Genomic DNA, 20,677 nt, shown 5'->3' on the forward strand with positions numbered 1-20,677 from the left:
CCAGTGCTACAGACTCATATGAGATACCCATTGAATCTTAATACAGATAACTCTGTTAATTAAAGCAGATATGGGTGTACTTTATTAAACTTATAAAACCAAAACTGCATTGAAATGATCTGTACAAAACCATGTTGACTTTTATTTTAAGACTTTCTCTCAGAAAGCCTAAAAGTCTAATTTGTTCAAATTGAAAGTCTTTATGAGCAAGTGTGATGCTTTCTATCTGTTGTTAGATCTCCGCATCAGAAGACAGCATTCCTCTGAAAGTGTTTCTAGTATCAACAGTGCCACAAGCCATTCCAGCATTGGCAGTGGTAATGATGCTGACTCCAAGAAAAAGAAGAAGAAAAACTGGGTAAGCCATCATTCATCCAATTCTGAAATGTATTATTGCACAATGAGTCAGGCTTTTTCCTTTGGGGCTTTAGCCATCTGCAGCAGTTTACAAAGAGTCTCATTCAAGTGACCGGCACCTCCAATGGGGCACTCACTGCCAAAATTAAGGTGTTAATGGTGTTGAAAAGCACGTGTTTTAGAGTTGGTACTGAACATGGGTTTGAATCCCACCTCTGCCACTTGCTGCTTGGATCTTTGTCAGGTTACTTCACCTTTTGGGGGAGCCTAAATTTTCTCATCTGCAAAAACAGGGTAATTAATACTGACTTTATAGAATTGTAAAGAAAAATAAGATAACATCTGTAAAGAGATGACTTAGAGCAGGAGTTTATTGTGCAGATAAAGAAGAAGAAAAAGATGATGACATGATGATGATAATGATGATGATCATGATGATGATGGTAACATAATGACAGTAATAGCGCAGTGATGGTGGTGATGATGATGGTGAAAGAGGAAGAGAAGAAATCGAGTTGGTAAAAGGGAAACAAGAGACCTTGAAAGTCTCCCCACCCCACACATCAACAGGGCTTATAGTGAGCATAAAGTTTTAGGTCGTTAAGAAATCAACTACGTTAATGCCTATTTTATTCTTTACCAAGAGAATATAGCAGGAATCTAAAAATGTGCTTTAACAGAACTGTGCTTTAAGTTTGCTAGAGAGATAATCTATGATAATATTAAGCAATTGAAAAAGAACCTAGGGGAAGATGCTATCACTGCAAAATTTTTAAAAACGATGAAGTAAAGGATTTCTTTTAATACCATGAAACAAAGGTAGATTTTAAATAAGTACAACTCTTGATGAAATCCAAAACATAACTATCAGAGGATTTTACTGGAGTGCCTTCTATAAATAATGAAAGATACCTTTTTGTTTTAAAAAATGTTTATGCAGGTAATATTTTAAAATACTGATCAGCCTTCATTCCCTTGATTTGTAATTGCACACTCTTTCATGTTTCTGCAAGGTGAACTCTAGAGGAAGTGAGGTGAATATAAACCGTGGACAATTTGGCATGCATCTTTAAAAAATACCCTACCTTGGCATGAATGCTATTCATTTTGGCAGTAGGCTTTTATACCTTTTAAAAACAGATTACCTTGTATGTCTTTCCTTTGTGTCTTTTCATTTTAATCTCAAATTTTAAAGAGAAGAAGTAAAACCACTTTCTGAATAGAGCTGTAGGGGATACCAATTCTGGTTTTGAATAGTATGGGGACTGAAAATTTGAATGGAAAATTACAATTAATGAAGTGTTAGCTGAATTTGATTTCATTTTGCTTTTTAAGTTTATACTGTCAGCAGGACATGACTTGATTGTAGCGCTAAAGTGGCCATTTAAAACAAATTGCCTTGAAGAGAGAAGCATTGGGAATGAGATCCCTTCAAGGTATTTAGTTTTAAATGCGTGCTCTGACAGCCATGCCCTTGACCCTGCACTATTTAAAAGCCTTCCATGTTTGCGCTGAGCTGGATTAATACAAGAATAAAACAAAAACACAAAACACGGTATCATTTTTTTAGAGATACTGTGCTGCAACTGTTAATACTCTGCTTATACATACTGACCCCAGGCAGTGGCTAGGATGGCACCTGCAAACTAACGCCCCAAAGCAAAATTCTCCAAGTGCAAATAGACAAGAAAGGTAATTTCTCTCCTTCTTTCAGCTGAGAAGCTCATTCAAACAAGCCTTTGGGAAGAAAAAGTCCACCAAGCCTCCTTCTTCACATTCAGACATTGAGGAGCTTACTGACTCATCCCTTCCAGCATCCCCCAAGTTGCCCCATAATGCTGGTGACTGCGGGGCAGCATCCATGAAGCCTTCGCAATCTGCCTCAGCGTAAGTCCTCTCTCTGCAGAATGTTGAAAAAAAACACAAAACATATATATATATGCTTTTTTTTTTTTAAACAACTTCAGGCCGACCCTGTGCTTATGTTCTAAGTATAATCAGGTTGTACTTTCACAACAGCATCATTTGCATACCAGTCATTTTCAGATCTTCCTTAGAATGTCGGACAGCATTTGTTTAGCTTTCATTTTTCATAAATTTGAGTGTTCTTGATCTCATTCTCCACTTTCTTAAGTTATTATTCTCACTTCTTTTCATGTGCATTTGTCCATGTATCTGTCTAACTTTGCATTAAATGCAGGTCACCCTTTGTCTGGCCACCAAAGAAACGGCAAAATGGCCCTGTGATCTACAAGCATAGATCCCGGTAAAATGGAGTGTGATGCATGAAAACTCAAAGATCCAGGTTCTAACCTCGGCAGTGTTCACTTTTGCTTTTTCTAAAATCACTCGCATGCATTTCAAAAATAAAAACCTCCTCTGTCTTTCTGTTTTTGAAGTAAAATCTGGTATCCTAAAGCCAAACTGCAATCCATTTTTCTTTAGTTGTGTTAGATAATCTAACATAGCATTTTTATCATAGCCCATTCTTTGAGACACTTGTACATCCTATATAACTTGAAGAACATAACACTGTTATTTTGTGACCAGCAACCTAGTTCTCACATTTTAAGTGGAAATTATATCAGTTAATATAAAATAAATTTTTTTGACACATTTCCTACAAAACTGTCCACAAAACTACAACAGTAAGGATATAATGTCTATGATCTTTAAGCAGCCTTCATCTAAATTGCTTTGATGGGTTGAAAACTGTGATTTAGTTTCATTAGCTCTGATCCCCTAAATCAGCTGAGCCTAGCAAGAGGATTACATAACATGCATCCATTATTTAAATGTGAAAAACTAATCTCTCTGATTTATTTTCTACAATATTTATATTGAATTTTCATGGTAACTCGAAGATGGTATTATGCCAAATAAAGTTATTCTTTGCACAGTTTTACAAAAAAAGAAATCAATGTTTTAAGGACATAACTTTGCTTTAAAAATGAATATTTCATATGTTGCAAATAGAGATTTAAGTTCCTTGAAAAATGGTTGAATCAAATATAATAACACTATGAGCCTTCAGCCCCATAAGTATCAGCAACAAGGGAATTTTGAGGATCACTTTATATACAGTAATAATAGATTGTTTTTGTACTTCAGAAAATAGGAAGAAAAGAGTAAAAGAAAAGATAGCTACTATTTTCAGTTTTGAACCTGAGTGTATTACTGTTTGTAAAACTCTTTCTCCTTTTCTCTAGGTTTACCAGCAGCAAATAATTTCTGTACCTGCTGGATAATATTACAGTTCATCCTTTAAAAGAACCATTGCTTTTCCTAATCCTCTGACTTCCTCCAACCACTGATTTTGTGTTTTGTTTCCTTCTTCAGTATCTGTGAATGCACAGAAGCTGAGGCTGAGATAATTCTGCAGCTGAAGAGTGAGCTCAGAGAAAAGGAATTAAAATTAACTGATATTCGGCTGGAGGCCCTCAGCTCGGCTCATCATCTTGATCAGATCAGGGAAGCCATGAATAGGATGCAGGTCAGTGCTGAAGCACCTTCAAGGAACAACTGGAGAGATTTGAAATGCTGCTTATTTCCTTCCCTTAGTTATTATAAAAACACATCTCACCCTAATCCCTTTTTTGGAAATGTTCTCTGTTTATTCAGTCTTGGCAAATTACTCCTTAATACGGAATGGAGAAATCCAGGGTCGGAAATGGGAGTGCAGACTGGCCAATTGCAGGCAAAGACTATTCAAGTCACTTGTACTTGTGATTGGGTTGACTTGAGAGCTAAGTTTTTAGAGACAACTATAATCCTTGCTTCTTCACTTTTCCATGATTTACTTTTATGTTGGCTCTTTTCTGTTCTTTTGAAATCTGACTTTCAAACACATTTACCTATTTTCAATTGAAAAACAAAAATAATGAGAAAACTACAGAAATATAACTCAAACTTTCTAAATATGAAAATAAAAGTGATGTAAAATGCCATCTGTAAAAAAAAAACAAAAAAAAACAAAAAACTTTTGTATTTTTCGGAAGTGTCTGAAAGCTAAATTCAGAACCAGTCTGTGCTCAGCTAAGTTTTCATTTTATTCTTGTAAACCAGTAATCACTTGTACCACAGATGACTGAAATAAGAAAAGCTCATTGCTGAGCATATTCATCTAACACTGTATATACTCATCGAAAAGCTTTTGTTGCTTTTAAGAGCTTAGTACCCCATTTTGAAGAAACAAAAAATTTTTTTAGATGTTAGCTAGGATTCTGAAGTAATTTCAAATCACCGTATTTATATTGTTTTGCTCTGATTTTCAACTCTCCATGAATTCAGAGTATTACAAATGTCATTATTTGCTCTGAGATTTTAACAATACTTTTAAAATGAGAAGTGTTACAAAGTTTTCAATTATATTATTCTTCATTCAAATGAGACCACATCTTGGAAAACTCAAATATATGATATATTCAAAAGTAATTATTAAAATTCTAATGGTCAGCGTGTCTATGTTTGTGAATACATGAATGTATGTATGTGAGAGACAGAAAATGTTACCTTTCCTTCTTTGGAAGGAAATCTGTTTTCCTAACTTATATATTCACTACAATGCTTTATTTAATAAACAATCTAATTAACTCCGATAAAAGAGTTGATACCATTTTCTCAATCATACCTGTTCAGTTTTTTTTTCATGTTTCTCATCTGCTCAACAGAATGAAATTGAAATACTGAAGGCTGAGAATGACCGGTTGAAAGCAGAAACTGGTAACACGGCTAAACCTGCTCGGCCACCTTCAGAGTCCTCCAGCAGCTCTTCCTCCTCATCTTCACGGCAGTCATTGGGACTTTCTCTAAATAATCTGAACATCACAGAGTCTGTTACCTCAGGTGATTGTGTGCACACACCTGCCTGGATCAAAGCATGCCTATGACTTAATGAAGGGGGGAGACCTGGAATTTGGAGAAGCTTACCCACTACTACTCTCACTCATACTCCTTTAAAATCTTAACACTCTAATTCTCAGAAATAGTCCTATTTTTCTCATGTAAATTTATTCTACTTTATTATAATTTTAGAAAAACATTCCCTGGGAAAGAGTGAAAGACTTAGAGATGTGGTTTTCATATCATTTTTTGAGAAGTACTTCCTTCATGATTACAAATAGGATAAGGAAATAATATTCTCAGTGATGATCATTAATGCTCATGAATATGATACCAATAACCCCATACAATTTTATAGTGTTTTAAGTTTACAGTTCCCATTTACAACTGTATCAGGACCTATGCCTAAATTTGACTAGATGATCCTGCATAAAGTTGCCTAGAGAGAACATAATGCTGCTAATCTTCTAGCCTGAAGCTCTATTAAATTTTCAACAAACAAAAAGAACACAGTGGATTCTGTTATTATATTTGGTGATACTAATGATGGAACAAGGGTACGGTTTTATTCAGTTTCAAATAGAATAATATGACATAATGTTGTCTTAATATCTGATGAACTGTTCGACCATAAAGCATAACTGCTCCTATGGCATTGAATTATTTTATGCACACAAGGTTTAGTTTAGGAGAGATTTACGTGTAGGTCTGTGGTAATTGCAAAGCACAGCCACCAGATGACGCTTGACAACTGACAACATACATGTTCCTGGGTAACTTTGGATTTCTTTATAGAAATGGGAAACTAACTTCACAGCTTGCCTTAAATTATACTAAAATATAAAAGAAGATGATGATGAAAATGAAGAAGAGAAAAAGAGACACAGCATGCTAATATTGATGACATTTTTAATTAATCACATCTCTTGCTCTAAAAAGTCAGAATCTTTAAATTTTACTATTAGATCTGCCCTTCATAATATAAAACGAATGGCCTAAACGTATACTTGCTTTCTTCTTATAAAAAGCAAATGGGAATTGAAAGGCAAGTAGGAACTCCATGAAATTCAGGAAAACAATGTTTATAACATTGACAAGATTTGGGGAAAGGAAATGAATTCTGAAAATAAGCATCATGTAAAACAAATACTAGTAGCCAAGAAAAAACAAATGTCATTATTAAATTATCCATAGGTAAAATAAAAATATGGATATATGGTAATAACTTGAATGTGTGAATTGTCCATAATGTTCATCCACACTCTTCAAAAGAAGCTAAAACAGAAAGAACAAAAACTTTAATTGTGTAGAATCTGAGAGTCCTGAGGAATATCCTATACATTGGCTTGTCATTGATGAACCTGACAGAGAAGTGAAATAGGATTGACACCTAACGGCACTCAGTGCTTATCTATGATCCAGGGCTTGTCTCCTAAGGGAAGACTGCGGTTAGTACCTTATACTTCAGGACAGCTTAATGGCAGAATTTCACTGCCTGTTACGTGATTGTTTTATTCCAATGGAAATATGATAAGGTTTGAAGGTGACAAGATTAGTACTGAAGATAGTTTAGAAAGAACAGCTATATAACAATGAAACTAAAATTGATGTCTATGAAAGACTAGAACTCATAAAGATAAATATAAAATTAAAGAAATCAAATTTACAATTTCTTTGTGCATTGGACTAAACAGACTGATGGCTAAGATTGATAAGTTAAGGCAACTTAGTGGATGGGTATTTTTTTTTTTAATGTACTTTTTGATTACCTATTTTATCATTTATTTTTAGTCCTATATTATTTTATTTCCTTAATTATTTTTTAATAATGATACTTGTGTCTTAACTAACAAAAAATTTTAATTGCATAACTAGGATACTGTTTTCAATGCCTTCTCTCTTGCTTAGTGGGTTCAGAATTGGAAATTGATAGTGCATTTATGCTAGGGCTTTTTAACAGAAAAACTTTCTAAGGTTCATGAATAATTTTTTTAAGAAAGAAAGTAATAGGCAGGAGAGACGATAATTGACAAATGTTCCATTCCTGAAATATAACTGCAGGTTCCATACATCCAGTAAAGACAGAACTTTGAAAAGACACATTTTTTTTTTTTTTCTGGTCAGAATTTCACTTTATTGTAACCACCATGGCAGATCTGTTTATTGTTCTCTCAGAATGTTTACAGAGGACCATAACTTATTTTCCGTAAATAAACACAGAAGACCCATACTGCAAATTTGTTTTTCATTTTTCTTGGAGTTATTACTCCTTCCTTTGACAAATTGCATATTCCTATTTATTAAGATAATAAAATCATTTCACTTTCAGAAGCCATTTGATTAAATAATTGATTCTGTGATGGTACAATCACAGCCCTTTTTTCTGTAGGTTTACAGTCGGAGCAGTTGAGTCCTCCCATCACCAGGCATATGTGCTCTTCAGCACATAACTGAGTTTCCTTTGTCCACAGAACACATCTCCAAATTAAATATAGCTTTATAATAACATTATTGTCAAAGGAAAACATGTATTTTGGATAGTTTACCTTAATAATTCTCCAAATTGGACACTAATCTCATGTAATATATTTTGAAAATTAATCTTTAATCACATTTAAAGGCTGGTGGTTTAAGGTTAACTAGCTTTGTCATGCTTCTGTAACTCTTTGCTGATTACTAGAAATACTATTTTTGTTTTGAAACTATAAATATAAATATAGAGGAGAGCAATAATTAATATACTTCTATATGGAAGTATAATGCCATGGTCGAAATTCAATAACAGTACAGTAATTATAGATATAAGGTAAGCAGTGATATAGATGAATATGTGCCAAATGTTGAAAATAATTTCGGTTGACAGTCAATCTCAGCACCTTTGCATTCATAAATTACATGAGTATTGAGCTTGGATATTTTAGGTTGGATAGAAAAATCAGATTGCTTTTCAGTTTGTCGGGGTTATAATGATAACTGAATATTACTTAGGTATTTCTCAGACTAGTGTGTAATAGAAAAGGAAATCCCTTATTTCCTCATCAAAAGGCAATGGCCCAACACTTGAGCAAATCTCTTTAGAAGCAGAAATAAATTCTTAGATTGAAATTTTAATACAACCACAGTAATTCATCTTCTTGAAAGCTGAAGCTTTTAAAACCAGTTGGGTTAAAATAGGAAGCAAAAAGGCTAAATATCCCATTGCAAGTTACAAAACTATGAGAGAGAAAACAATGGCAATGAACAAATCTTAGCTAATGTGACTATTGTGTGTGTGTGTGTTTGTGTTTTTTTGAAAATTTGGTAGATATTTTGCTAGATGATGCTGGTGATGCAACTGGACATAAAGATGGACGCAGTGTGAAAATTATAGTCTCCATAAGCAAGGGCTATGGTCGAGCAAAGGTATTTCTTTAATCTTAAGTTCTTTTTATTACTGAAGACTGAAGATAACCATGAATCAAATGTATTTTAATTTGAATATTCATTCTGATAAATATACTATAAGCAGTGTTTGTCTTAGCTTTGCCTGAATATGTTACAAAAACTTGAAAGGGACTCAAAAGAAATTACATCATTATGTAGGTAGAAATGTGTCTCAGAATGTCATGTTCAGTCACTGAAAACAATACTGGTTGTCAGCTATCCTCATTTCTAGAACTTAAAAAAAAAACACATTGCTTTCTTCGATATAAACATCTTATCTAAAATATTTTTGGGGTGTCACTTTTAGAATACAGGTGATATTTATGATGTGTAATAAAAATTGCTAGAGCTATTTGGTCTTTGTACCAAGAAGAAACTGTAAGCTATATAAATAGTCTAGACACAAGAAAGACATTTTCTACTGAAATCAGGATGACAAATTCCATTGATGCTACTTGTATGTATCATTTTAAAGCAAGCACTTAGCCAATAAGGCAAGTATTTTAATTTTCTGGAATCAAATATTGTCTTTAAATTGGCCACAACATTTTGACTCTAGCACTTTCTTAAAATTAAAAATAATATTTCAAGCTGAATTTGTTGTCGAGTGACCAAGAATACAAATTTGTAAGTATCCAATTTTTTTCTATCAAACATAAAAACAAAAAAACTTAAAGTTAAAAAGATTCAAGTATTTAAGTTTGAAAAGTGAGATAACACTTGTGAATTTTTAAACTGAGAAAATATTCCAAGAATTTCAATGCCATAAACTTTCTGCTTACACCACAGATTTGTCTGATTTCAAGTTGGTCTTTATGTGAAAGACTATAATAGTCTCAGTAAAGCTTAAACTATCTCTAATTTAAAAGCAGCTGCTTATAAAGCATTGTATGAGAGTCCATTTTGACTGGATTACAACAATATTGTAAAACAAGATTTCTTTTTCTAAATAATTCTATAAGACAATGTCTTTGAACATTGAAAGTAATTGACTTGGTCTTTTTCAAAAAACAAAAATTTATTTTCTTACAGTTCTGAAGTCCAAGATCAAGGTGCCAGCAGACTTAATTCCTGATCAAGGCTCTCTCCTTGAATTACAGATTGCCACCTTCTCGCTATGTCCTTACATGGCCTTTCTTCAGTGTGTGTACTGGTGGAGAGAGAGAACTCTAATCCCATCATGAGAGACTCACTCTAATGCCTTGATCCTAAAGGCTTAATTTCCAAACACCATCACCTTGGGTGTTATGGCTTTATCATATGAATTTTGGGGGGACACAAACATTTAGTCCATAACAGTAGTAACAAACAAATAAACAAACGAAAACACTATGGTTTTGCTGTGAATTTTTCCACTTTTTCTCGAAAAGATATTGGCTTCTAATTGGCTTATATTTAAGTAATGCTGATAATCATTTACCTTTATAGAGTTAAATGTTACTGATAAAGAAATTTAGGCTTTGAGCAAGCTAAGTGACTTACCCAAGGTTATATGTTGTATGTTGTAGGATCCATGTCTTCTTATACCTGACTCAGTTATTATTCCTCCACATCTTAAAGACCATGTAGTTGGTGACTAGAACCAGGATTGTAATCTATCAACTATCTAATTATATCTACTGGTATCATGATCACTATTTCAAATATCCATTTCCAACTGTCATAAAAGAGGCTTCAGTATAAATCTTGAATTGTTTACTTTTCCAAAATATGTAGAAATTCCTCAAAATCTCATCCTACAAAAAATATAAATCTGGACTGTTATTTGTATTACAAAGGGATTCTTTGGTTGTTAAAATGAGTCCTGTACATTCTCTAACAAATTCTTTTAAACAGTGAATTTTCTGATAAATTCAAAATGGGACCTGTTTTGTAAATATGTGAATGCCATACTACCATGAATAACTTATTTTTAAAACTGGATTATATTTTAGAGATAATTTAAGTTAATAAATGAAAAAAACTGAGTTTTAGACTTAACAAAGATAAGATCACAAAAATGGTAAGATGAAGTTCTAGGACTCATGATATAGGTCTATCCCATCTCTATCACCATTTCCTTCCTACCAAGCTGCTTCTCCTCAGGAATTCACCCACTGCATTAAAATGAAAGACTATTCTCTCCTGGCCCTTTCCCTTCTACTGAACAGGTCATGAATCAGTTTTTCTTGATCATATCATCTCATCTATTCTCTTTCTTGTTTTTGTTGCTATTGCTGTTACTTTATTTATTTGGTTGATTTGTTGGCATAAATTTAACTTTATATAGTCCACTGTGTATATCTATTACTATAAAATCTAATGGCTTATTAAAATTTTCATCTTAGTCATCACTACATTAATATATTTCAGAGGAAAATATAGTAAGTAGTAAGACAAGAAACATGATAGGTTTTTATCTTGTTTTACTTTGTTCTTGTTTAGGATCAGAAGTCTCAGGCATATTTGATAGGATCCATTGGTGTTAGTGGAAAAACCAAGTGGGATGTCTTAGATGGTGTAATTAGACGTCTCTTTAAGGTAAGTTACGCAAGATATCCTGCTATTAATTTTTACATTTGTTTCATTATAGATACTTACTTCCCTCAGCTTTAATAGCATAGGCATTTCTGCTTTTCCTCCCCTCTGTTTCAGATATCAAGGAAAGCTTTCTCTCTTTGTGCTGTTCAATATTAATAGTACTTATCCATTTCTAAAATTCTTGACAGCTGCCTTCATGTCCTCATGAGTGTTGTATTTTTTGTAGATGAGTTGAATGTCTGTTTTGACTTCCCTTTTTTGTGTGTACCATTTTAGGAATATGTGTTCCGAATTGATACATCCACTAGCCTTGGTCTGAGCTCTGACTGCATTGCTAGCTACTGCATAGGAGATTTAATTAGATCCCATAGCCTAGAAGTGCCTGAACTGCTGCCTTGTGGATACCTTGTTGGAGATAATAACATCATCACTGTGAACCTGAAAGGTAAACATAAAAATGAAAAAGCACAATTGTATTTTTTTAACCAATATTTTTTGCTGTTTTCCTTCAAATTCTTATATTTAAAAACTATTTTAACTACTTTAATAGTTTTGGTATGAAATGAGTTGTATTTGTATTTAAAGCAAAAACACAGCTTAAAACAATAAACAAGTAAATGAGATTCTTTGGGTTTTTGGATGTAAAACTTGGAATGTAATTTTAAAAATTCTCTGAGACACAAAAAAAGGAATGCAATTTAGGGAATTTCAAATTTCTAGGTTTCTTCCATTATCATCTTTCATTTAGGGAGGATTCAAAAAAATTATTGAATATATTTATCACTATATGTATCACTATATCTTTGATTTTAGAAGTAATATATTTATCACTACATCTTTGATTTTAAAATATGTGTACCCAATAAATACCCACTGGGAAAAGAGAATGGAAGTTAAGAATCAGGAATGAAAAATTCTGTTTCTTTTGCTTTGAATGATGTGGTTAATTATAGGCAAATAGAATATCTAAAGTATACTTGTCTCCATAATCCATTGTTCATACATGTTAAAGAATCAGAATACATTTATATAAACTATGGATTAATAGAGGAATATGTCAATATTTGGTTTTATGATTAAGGTAATCGTGTAAGTAAAAGGAGATACTGTTGCTCTCCTTCTTAATTCCTTGCTAAATATCATGATATGTATTCTTCATAAGCTTAAGCGGTTGTACTGCTGGGATGTATAATGAGAGCTAGACAGAAATAAAGAGGAAAAAAAGGAAGAAGAAGGAAGAGCATATATACACACATATGTATTTTATATTTTAATCTTTACATTTATTCTTAACAAAGCTACCACCTTCAAAGGGATGAGATTTTATGATAGAATTTTTGTGATGCTGGCATTTCTCTATGGAAACATAAGTGGAAAACATGAAGTAGACAGTGGAGGGAAGCCTGAGCAAAAGGAAATGGCTTGTATTTTTTGTATGTTCACTCTGTCTTACTACTGAGGTTTTCTGTCTTAAAATGGCACCACATACTTGTGGGATAGAAATAAGGAAATTATTTTGCAAGTCTGCATTCCTACGACTAACAAAGCTTTGTTGTCGGTGGATACTATATTTTAAATTCTAGCTTGTGTAGAACAGTAAGGTATGCTATTCCTTTGTTTCTTCCTTCAGGGGTAGAAGAAAACAGTTTGGACAGTTTTGTTTTTGATACGCTGATTCCTAAACCAATTACCCAAAGATACTTTAACTTGTTGATGGAGCATCATAGAATTATACTCTCAGGACCTAGTGGTACTGGAAAGACCTATTTAGCAAATAAACTTGCTGAATATGTAATAACCAAATTCGGGAGGAAAAAAACAGAAGATGCAATTGCCACTTTCAATGTGGACCACAAATCAAGTAAGGTAAGTAACAAACTCCTACACAAACGGTTGTTATTTATCTATAAGTGTCTTAAGCAATTAATCTTTAAGATTGTGTAAAGCTTCTATATTGTACATGGAAACATATCTTCTCTTTGTCAAAAACTAGAATCTGGTAGATGACTAAGCCCTGTTTGATGAATTTGAACAAGACTTCTATTCAATACCATTCAGTTATCAGGTACTTCACAAGTATTGGGAATGTACAGAAGAAAATGACAGTATTATCTAATTTCTCTTGAACATCTATTAGAGTAGAAAGAGATTTGTGCAAAGTGCTACAGATGCACAGGGAAAAATAACTCTTCCTGGAAGAATTGGAGCTTTGTAAAAAGCCAGTGCTTGGTCTGGCTCTGTAAATTTGGGTGTCGTTAGAATATTTGAGGCAGAAATTATGGGAGAAGCAATTGCTTATATCATATTTCTATAAGATTTCTGCTTAGACATCTTAGAAAATTGAACAATATTCCATTTCGCCATCAACTAAGATCTCATGTACTCTAATAATCAACTTGAACACTCTCAACTATTGAATAGGTTTGAGAGTCTATAAAACCTAGCTAGTACTTTCATATATTGCAAGTAAAATTTAAAAATCCTAAATAGGAGATAGTTGATGCCTAACACTAGACTTTGCCTGTAATTATTCATTACATCATCAATTACCTCAACCCAAAGTTCTTTTAGGAAACCACATGTGTTATAAGCAATTCCTTGAGGGAATCTACATGCTACTGGGTCATGTAATTTTTCCAAAGATAACCTGGTTAGATAATCTAAACTGACCTTGTATTTCAGAAAGCTCAGGCCTACGAATTTTAAAAATAAACATGACTCCCAAAACAAGTAAAACCCACTGAGTTCTTGAAATAAACCCAGACATGTAGCTTAGTGAACAAAAAGTTCTTAATGGTATGGACAACTATATACTAACAAATTGGACAATCTAGAAAAAATGAAAAAATTCTTATAAACATGCAAATTACCAAGAATGAATCAGGAAGAAATATAAAATCTGAGTAGACCAACTACTAGTAAGAAGATCAGTAATCAAAAATCTCCCAATGAATATAAACATAGGACCAAATGACTTTACAGGTGAACTTTACCAAACATTTAAAGACAAATTAACAACAGTCCTTCTCAAACTCTTCCAAAAATCAAAGAGGAGAGAACACCCCCAAACTCATTTTATGAGGCCAGAGTTTTCTTGTTACTAAAAACAGAAAAGGACACTACTAGAAAAGAAAATAAACAAATTCAACAACATATTAACAGGATCATTCACCAAGATCAAGTAGGATTTATTTCTGGGATACAAGAAGAGTTCAACATATGCAAATCAATCATGTGATACAACACATTAATAGAATGAAAGAAAAGAATTATATGATCATCTCAAATGCAGAAAAAGCATTTGAAAAAATTCAACATAATAAAAAAAAACTTAATAAATTAGGCAGATAAGAAACACATCTCAACATATGGCAAGTCCACAGCCAACATTATGCTCAATGATGAAAAGGTGAAACTTTTTCTCTAAAATCGGGAACAAGACAGGGTACCCACAGTCACCACTACTATTCAGCATAGTACTGTGAGTCCCAGCTAGAGCAATTAGGCAAGAACGAAAAAAGAAAGAGAGAGAGAGGGGGAGTATCAAAATTGGAAAGGAAAGAGTAAAATTGTCTCTATTTGTAGATGACATGATTTTATATATAGAAAATCCTAAAGACTTAATCAAAATCTGTTGATCTAATCGATGAATTTATTAAATTAGTAGGATACAAAATTAACATACAAAATCTGTAGCAATTCCCTAAATTAACAATAAATTTTTTTGAAAAAGAAATCCCATTTACAATAGCATCAAAAACAGTAAAACACTTAGGAATAAATTGAACTAAGATGAAAGATCTCTACTCTGAAAACTATAAGACAATGATGAAAGAAAGCCAAGAAGATACAAATAAGTGGAAAGGTATTCTGCATTCACGGATTGGAAGAATTAATATTGTTAAAATGTCAATATTATAAAAAGCTACCTATAGATTCAATGCAACTTCTATCAAAATTCCAATAGTATTTTTTTACAGAAGTAGAAAAAAAAAAACAAATAAAATTTGTATGGAATCACAAAAGACCTTGAATATCCAAAGAAATCCTGAGAAAGAAAAATAAAGCAGTAGGCATCACACTTTCTGATTTCAAACTATACCACCAAGCTATAGTCATCAGTACCGTATGGTACTGGCATTAAAAAAAGGCACAATAACTAATGGAAAAGAATGGAGAGTCCAGAAATATACCCAAGCATAAATGGTCAACTAGTATTTCACAAAGGAACCAAGAATACTCAACAGATTGAAGACAGCCTCTTCAATAAATGGTGCTGGGATGACTAGATATTCACATGTAATAAAATGAAACTGGACTCATATCTTATACTACTCATAAAAATTAACTTGAAATAGATTAAAGACTTCAATATAAGACCTGAAACCATAAACTCCTTGAAGAAACATGAGAATAAAACTTCTTGACATGGGTCTTGGTAATGATTTTTTGGATATAATACCTAACGCACAAGCAACAAAATAAAAAATAAACAAGTAGGACTACATCAAACTAAAAAGCTTCTGCACAGTAAAACATCAACAAAGTGAAAAGACAACCTACAGAATGGGAAAAAATGTTTGCAAACCATCTAGTAAGCGGTTAATATTCAAAAGATATAAAGAACTCACAGAAGTCAATAGCAAAAAAACCTCACAAGTAATCTAATGAAAAAATAGGCAAAGGACCTGAAAAGACATTTCTCCAAAGAAGATATAAGAAAGGCCAACAGATACATGAAAAGATGCTCAATATCACTAGTCAATAGGGAAACGCAAATTAGAACCACAGTGAGGTATCACCTCATGCCTGTTAGAATGGCCATCATCAAAAAGACAAGGAGTAACAAATGCTGGCGTGACATGTGGAGAAAAGAGAACCGTTGTGTACTGGTGGGATTGTAAATTGATGCAGCCTATTTGGAAAACAGTATGGAGGATCCTCAAAAAATTCAAAATAGAACTACCATGTGATTCAGTAATTTCACTTCTGGAAATATATCCAAAGGAAAAATTAACTCAAAAGATATCTCCACCCCCTGTTCATAGAAGTATTATTTACAGTAACCATGACATGCAAACAAGCGAAGTGTCTGTCAACAGATGAAGGGATAAAGAAGTTGGAGTACATATTCTAAATATTTCCTTGAAACTCAGCAACTATTCTAATCGTGGTTGAATCACTCATTCTCTTTTCAATTAAAGAGAAACATGGAACCTGAGGCAGAGTATTTGACTCTTCCCTAAGCAGAAGTAGGAAGAACACAATAGTTTGTTTGCTTCAGCCTGCATTGTTTAATGCCTTCTGTGAATTCTGGGTCTCCTTATATCTTTATTATTTTTAACAGATTTCTTTCAGCCAAAATGATGAAAGGATTGACATTTCATAGTCATCCTCAGTGTGATTTTTGGTTTTCCCTCAATGTTGATGTGACAGATTCTTTAGAGGTTACTTTCTTTATGAAAAAAAACAAGTGGTTGGAAAATAAGAGAATAGATTTATTAGAGGAAACCAAGGCGTTCTGATAAAGTTGGGTATCACTTAAAATCAAGTTTTTAATCAAATAGATTGATTTGGGCTTCATTGGGATGTACTTTGATACACTAAAACAAAATACTTTAATTTATATTAATTATAAAATTTGCCTCACTCCAAAATCAACTGTTATATATGTTCTTTTTATTTCAGTTAAAGAATGTTTAGTGTTTAGAGATATTCTTATCAATTTTATGTGTCCTTTAAATTTTTTTGATCAAATATTTCCAACACTCTCATTTTCTACTTTTTCAGAATAAAATTACTAGGTCAGTTTAATTTTTGTTAGTCTAAAAGTATAAGGTCAGTTTAATTTTTGTTATTACAAAATAATGAAAAATAAAGCATTGCTGAGAGTATTTGAATACAAATAATGATGCTAGGAAACAGTAATAGGAAAAAAACTCATAGAGAAATCATGTGGCATTCAGCACCAAGAAAACGCAAAATGCAACGAACATGTTTATTGTTTCTTTATGAATGAGCTATCAGTAATACTGGATACAGAATTGTTGCCAGAGAATTTGTCCAATTCTTGCCAAATTGTGAGAGAATCACATTTTTGTTTTGTTTTATTTGATTTGTTTTGGTTCAGTTTGATTTTTATGGGGGTGGTAAGTGAGAATGCTATAAAGGAATAAGGATGACAAGATTGTGTGAGGGATACCTGCTAATGGTTTAGAGTTATTAGAGTAAAGTGTGAATGAAGCATGAAATAATAAATCCTTTCCCTGAAAAATGGGGCTTTATAATTACTGACATGCTTTATACTATGCCATAGATAGCACTGAAGAGATACAGCCAAAAGGCACTTACTGATTCCAAAATATCTAACAATAAATCATCAAGTGAAAAAAATCTTTTTATGCTTTTGGTACCTCTGCATTTTACATTCTGTCCCTCTTCCCACTCTTCAAGCCCTCCTTCAAGCTGCCAGCTGGAATATTTTGATTGAGAGCAGTACACATAAGCAATTATCCTTTGTGACATCTGATATAGTGGGCCCAGAAAACTAGAGATGGTTTGAGTAAAGAATTTTTAGCCAGCTGAAGCCACTTGGAATGTTAGGTAGGGAAAGATCAGAAAACTGGACTTGGCAGATTCATTTTTAGTGTGCCTAGAGTCAAAACTAGAGAAAGCAATGCTCAACAGTTTTTATATAACTGCTATTTTCTGTGTGTATTTTCAAAGTATGAGATGCATCTCATTATCAAACAGATAGATATACCTGTTTTATTCTGCTTCAATAGATCTTGGATATGAGACTTTTAATACTAATGCATCAATACTAATCTAAGGTTTTACCCCAATTAAGCTAGAGTGAGAATCGTGATTTCAAAAAGGTCTGAAAAATTCTTAACTTATGTGACAAAATTATTTATGCTGGCTGATTTCTATTTGTGATGGGTCCATAGCTTTCATTAGATTCCCAGAGGGATCAACTACTCTTCTCAAGATGAGAGAAAACCACTATAGAACCTAATGGCCCCACTTTTCTCCAAATCACCCAGTGATTGCTCAGTTACCAAATTCAGTGCCCTTTGTTTCTTTCCTCCCTCCCTCGCCCCACCCCACCAACTCATGTGTAGCAAATTGCTATAGTCGATCTCTCATTCTAGAAATTCTAATTTTTATGATTTTCATTCTCTTCTTGTTTCCTTCCTGTTGTACATAAAGCTCCTTCTTAAGTCTCTTTTTCTGACTACTCTTCCTTCACCTACTGGTAAATGAAAATATTACCAAACATTCTGTTCTCTCCCATTTCTGTTCTCATCTGGATGCCTCCCTTAGTTTCACCTTGTGTTGACTCCAACTGGACACTGTTAGACATACCCACTCTCCCAACTGAAAGCCTTTCTATTAGCTTACAAATATGTTTATATTAGCATACTAAATACATGTTTAGAAATGCCAATCTCAACCCGGAAAAACAAAGCATAAACCTGTGATTTGTGATTATGACCACTATTATCATCATTCCATCCAAATTAACCCTATCACTGGACTACTATAATTGTTTTCTGACTGCTCGATTCACAGCTTCCATCAAATGTCCCTTCTCTCTCTTTTTGTCTTTATCCTTTCACCTCATGGAAAATAAAGTATCTTTTCATAGTTAACATTGGACTACATTACAATTCTGCAGTTTTTGTTTTTTCCATTGCTTTCTACTCTAAGTCAAAAATCTTCCCGTACTTCTACTATCCTTAATGAGTTCCATAGTATGTCTCGGCTTCAACAATTTCAGCATTCTTTTGACTGGTTTCTCTTCCTCTTTTATGATATACTTTCCACGCTTTGAAATCATAATTTTGATCACATTACTCAGATTCCAGAACACTCAATGTTTTATCATTGCCAATAGGAAAATTCCAGTAATCTTATTAATCATTTGAGGTTGCAGACTTTCCAAGTTATTTACCACTATTTACATCCACAAAACATGTTCTACTAGCTTTTTTCCTACACAGATATCACACTTTTGTGTTTCTGCCTTTGATTGTTCTTCTCCCTGCATTTGGAAAGCTCTTCCATTTTTAAACATCAAATCAATCTTAAAACTTAAGAGTTAAAAGCAAGTTATACTACCACCAGTCTTTCCCAGCAGCTACGAATAATTCTTACATGTTCTGAACAAAATCTTTGATTTCTACTTTTTTGAAGTAATTTATTACTTTTTACTGTGAATTATATATATAGACATGCCTAACCTGCTTTTCTGGGCAATATGCTTTTTGAATGCTTTTTCATTTATAATTAACCATCACATCCTTTACATCTTTGTTTCCTTTAATAAATAAATTGCTCTTCCCAATAAAAAAAAATAGTTCACAGTTGTTTATATGGTAACACCCAAATTCTTCTGAATGGATTCGAAATCTTTTCTGTTTTCTTTCATTGCGATCACCACTATCATGTACCATTTCTTTTGCAACAACTGAACACTTATTACTCCCCCAAACACATCACATACTCATACCGTCCACCTTTCACTCTTTATTATTTAGACTCCAGTAGTTTTCCCCCTGTACCATTTTGTTCTCTGAAAACTAAGTCTGGGTTAGATGACTCTCTTAACTTTCCCTGTCATGTTTTGTGCATTTCACTTATCACACCGTATTGTGATTTACTTGTTGACCTGCCTTTCTGTATATCAACTCTAAGATCTTGGAATACAGAGGTAAATCTCTGAATCCTTTGTGCCAGAGTACCTGGCACATAGTAAGTGCTTGCTAAAGATGTGTTGAAAGGATAAATAACAGCATACTTATCATTTGGAATTCAACTTATTATTTAGGATCCATCTCACATTCCACCTCTCGGTGAAGTCCATCAGGATCACCCAGTTGAAACTAATCCTTCTCCCTTCCTACAGGCTGAATCTCTTCTTTAGCCTCTCTCATGTCATATTTCGCACTGCATTTGTAAGCTCGTTAGTTATGTGTGTGCCTACCACCCTTCCAAGCCCTGGTATTACCTTCTCCAGAAGGCTTTGCTTGACATTCACCAGCTAAGCAAAATCTCCTTCCCTGATTTCTCATAGCTCCTAATACACTATGACATCAAACGATTTACCATATTTAAATTTCAGTCTCTAATGTGACAACTCTTAAAGACTATGGGGTGGGGTGGAGTGGGTGGGGGACATTCTAATTACCCTTTTTAATCCTTGTGCCCAAAAAAGTACTTGATTTAGTTCAGTTCATAATAAAGGTTAAACTTACAACTTATTTTTGTACTCCCTGGGTCTTGCTCTAGGGCTATGAACATAGTAGATAGACAGTGAATATTTTATAAGTGAACGAATGACTTAATATAGCTAGATTTTTTATATAAATTCCATTTTTCTTTTAAGATACATGAAATTCTCCAGACTACCGGATTAAACATAGCTTTTTATAGATTCTCTAATTTAGGCAATATTTATTCTATGCAATTGGCTCAATAAAAGATAGATGTCTATTCTTTAATAAATTGTATATTTGAACTTAAATGAATA

At 33.2% G+C, this 20,677-nt stretch overlaps 1 protein-coding gene across 1 annotated transcript in view; it reads left to right on the forward strand.

Moving 5' to 3' along the window:
* The window catches only part of NAV3 (neuron navigator 3), a 312,728-nt gene that overhangs the window by 274,079 nt on the left and 17,972 nt on the right, over window positions 1-20,677 (forward strand). The window contains exons 27-33 of the mRNA XM_023520404.1: window positions 2,072-2,244; window positions 3,697-3,850; window positions 5,028-5,202; window positions 8,504-8,601; window positions 11,047-11,142; window positions 11,419-11,587; window positions 12,773-13,008. Of these exons, the coding sequence (XP_023376172.1) occupies window positions 2,072-2,244; window positions 3,697-3,850; window positions 5,028-5,202; window positions 8,504-8,601; window positions 11,047-11,142; window positions 11,419-11,587; window positions 12,773-13,008 (1,101 nt within the window). The remainder of the gene's footprint in view (window positions 1-2,071; window positions 2,245-3,696; window positions 3,851-5,027; window positions 5,203-8,503; window positions 8,602-11,046; window positions 11,143-11,418; window positions 11,588-12,772; window positions 13,009-20,677) is intronic.

Source organism: Pteropus vampyrus, unplaced genomic scaffold (assembly GCF_000151845.1).
Source record: "Pteropus vampyrus isolate Shadow unplaced genomic scaffold, Pvam_2.0 Scaffold9, whole genome shotgun sequence".
In the NCBI taxonomy this organism is placed as follows: domain Eukaryota; kingdom Metazoa; phylum Chordata; class Mammalia; order Chiroptera; family Pteropodidae; genus Pteropus; species Pteropus vampyrus.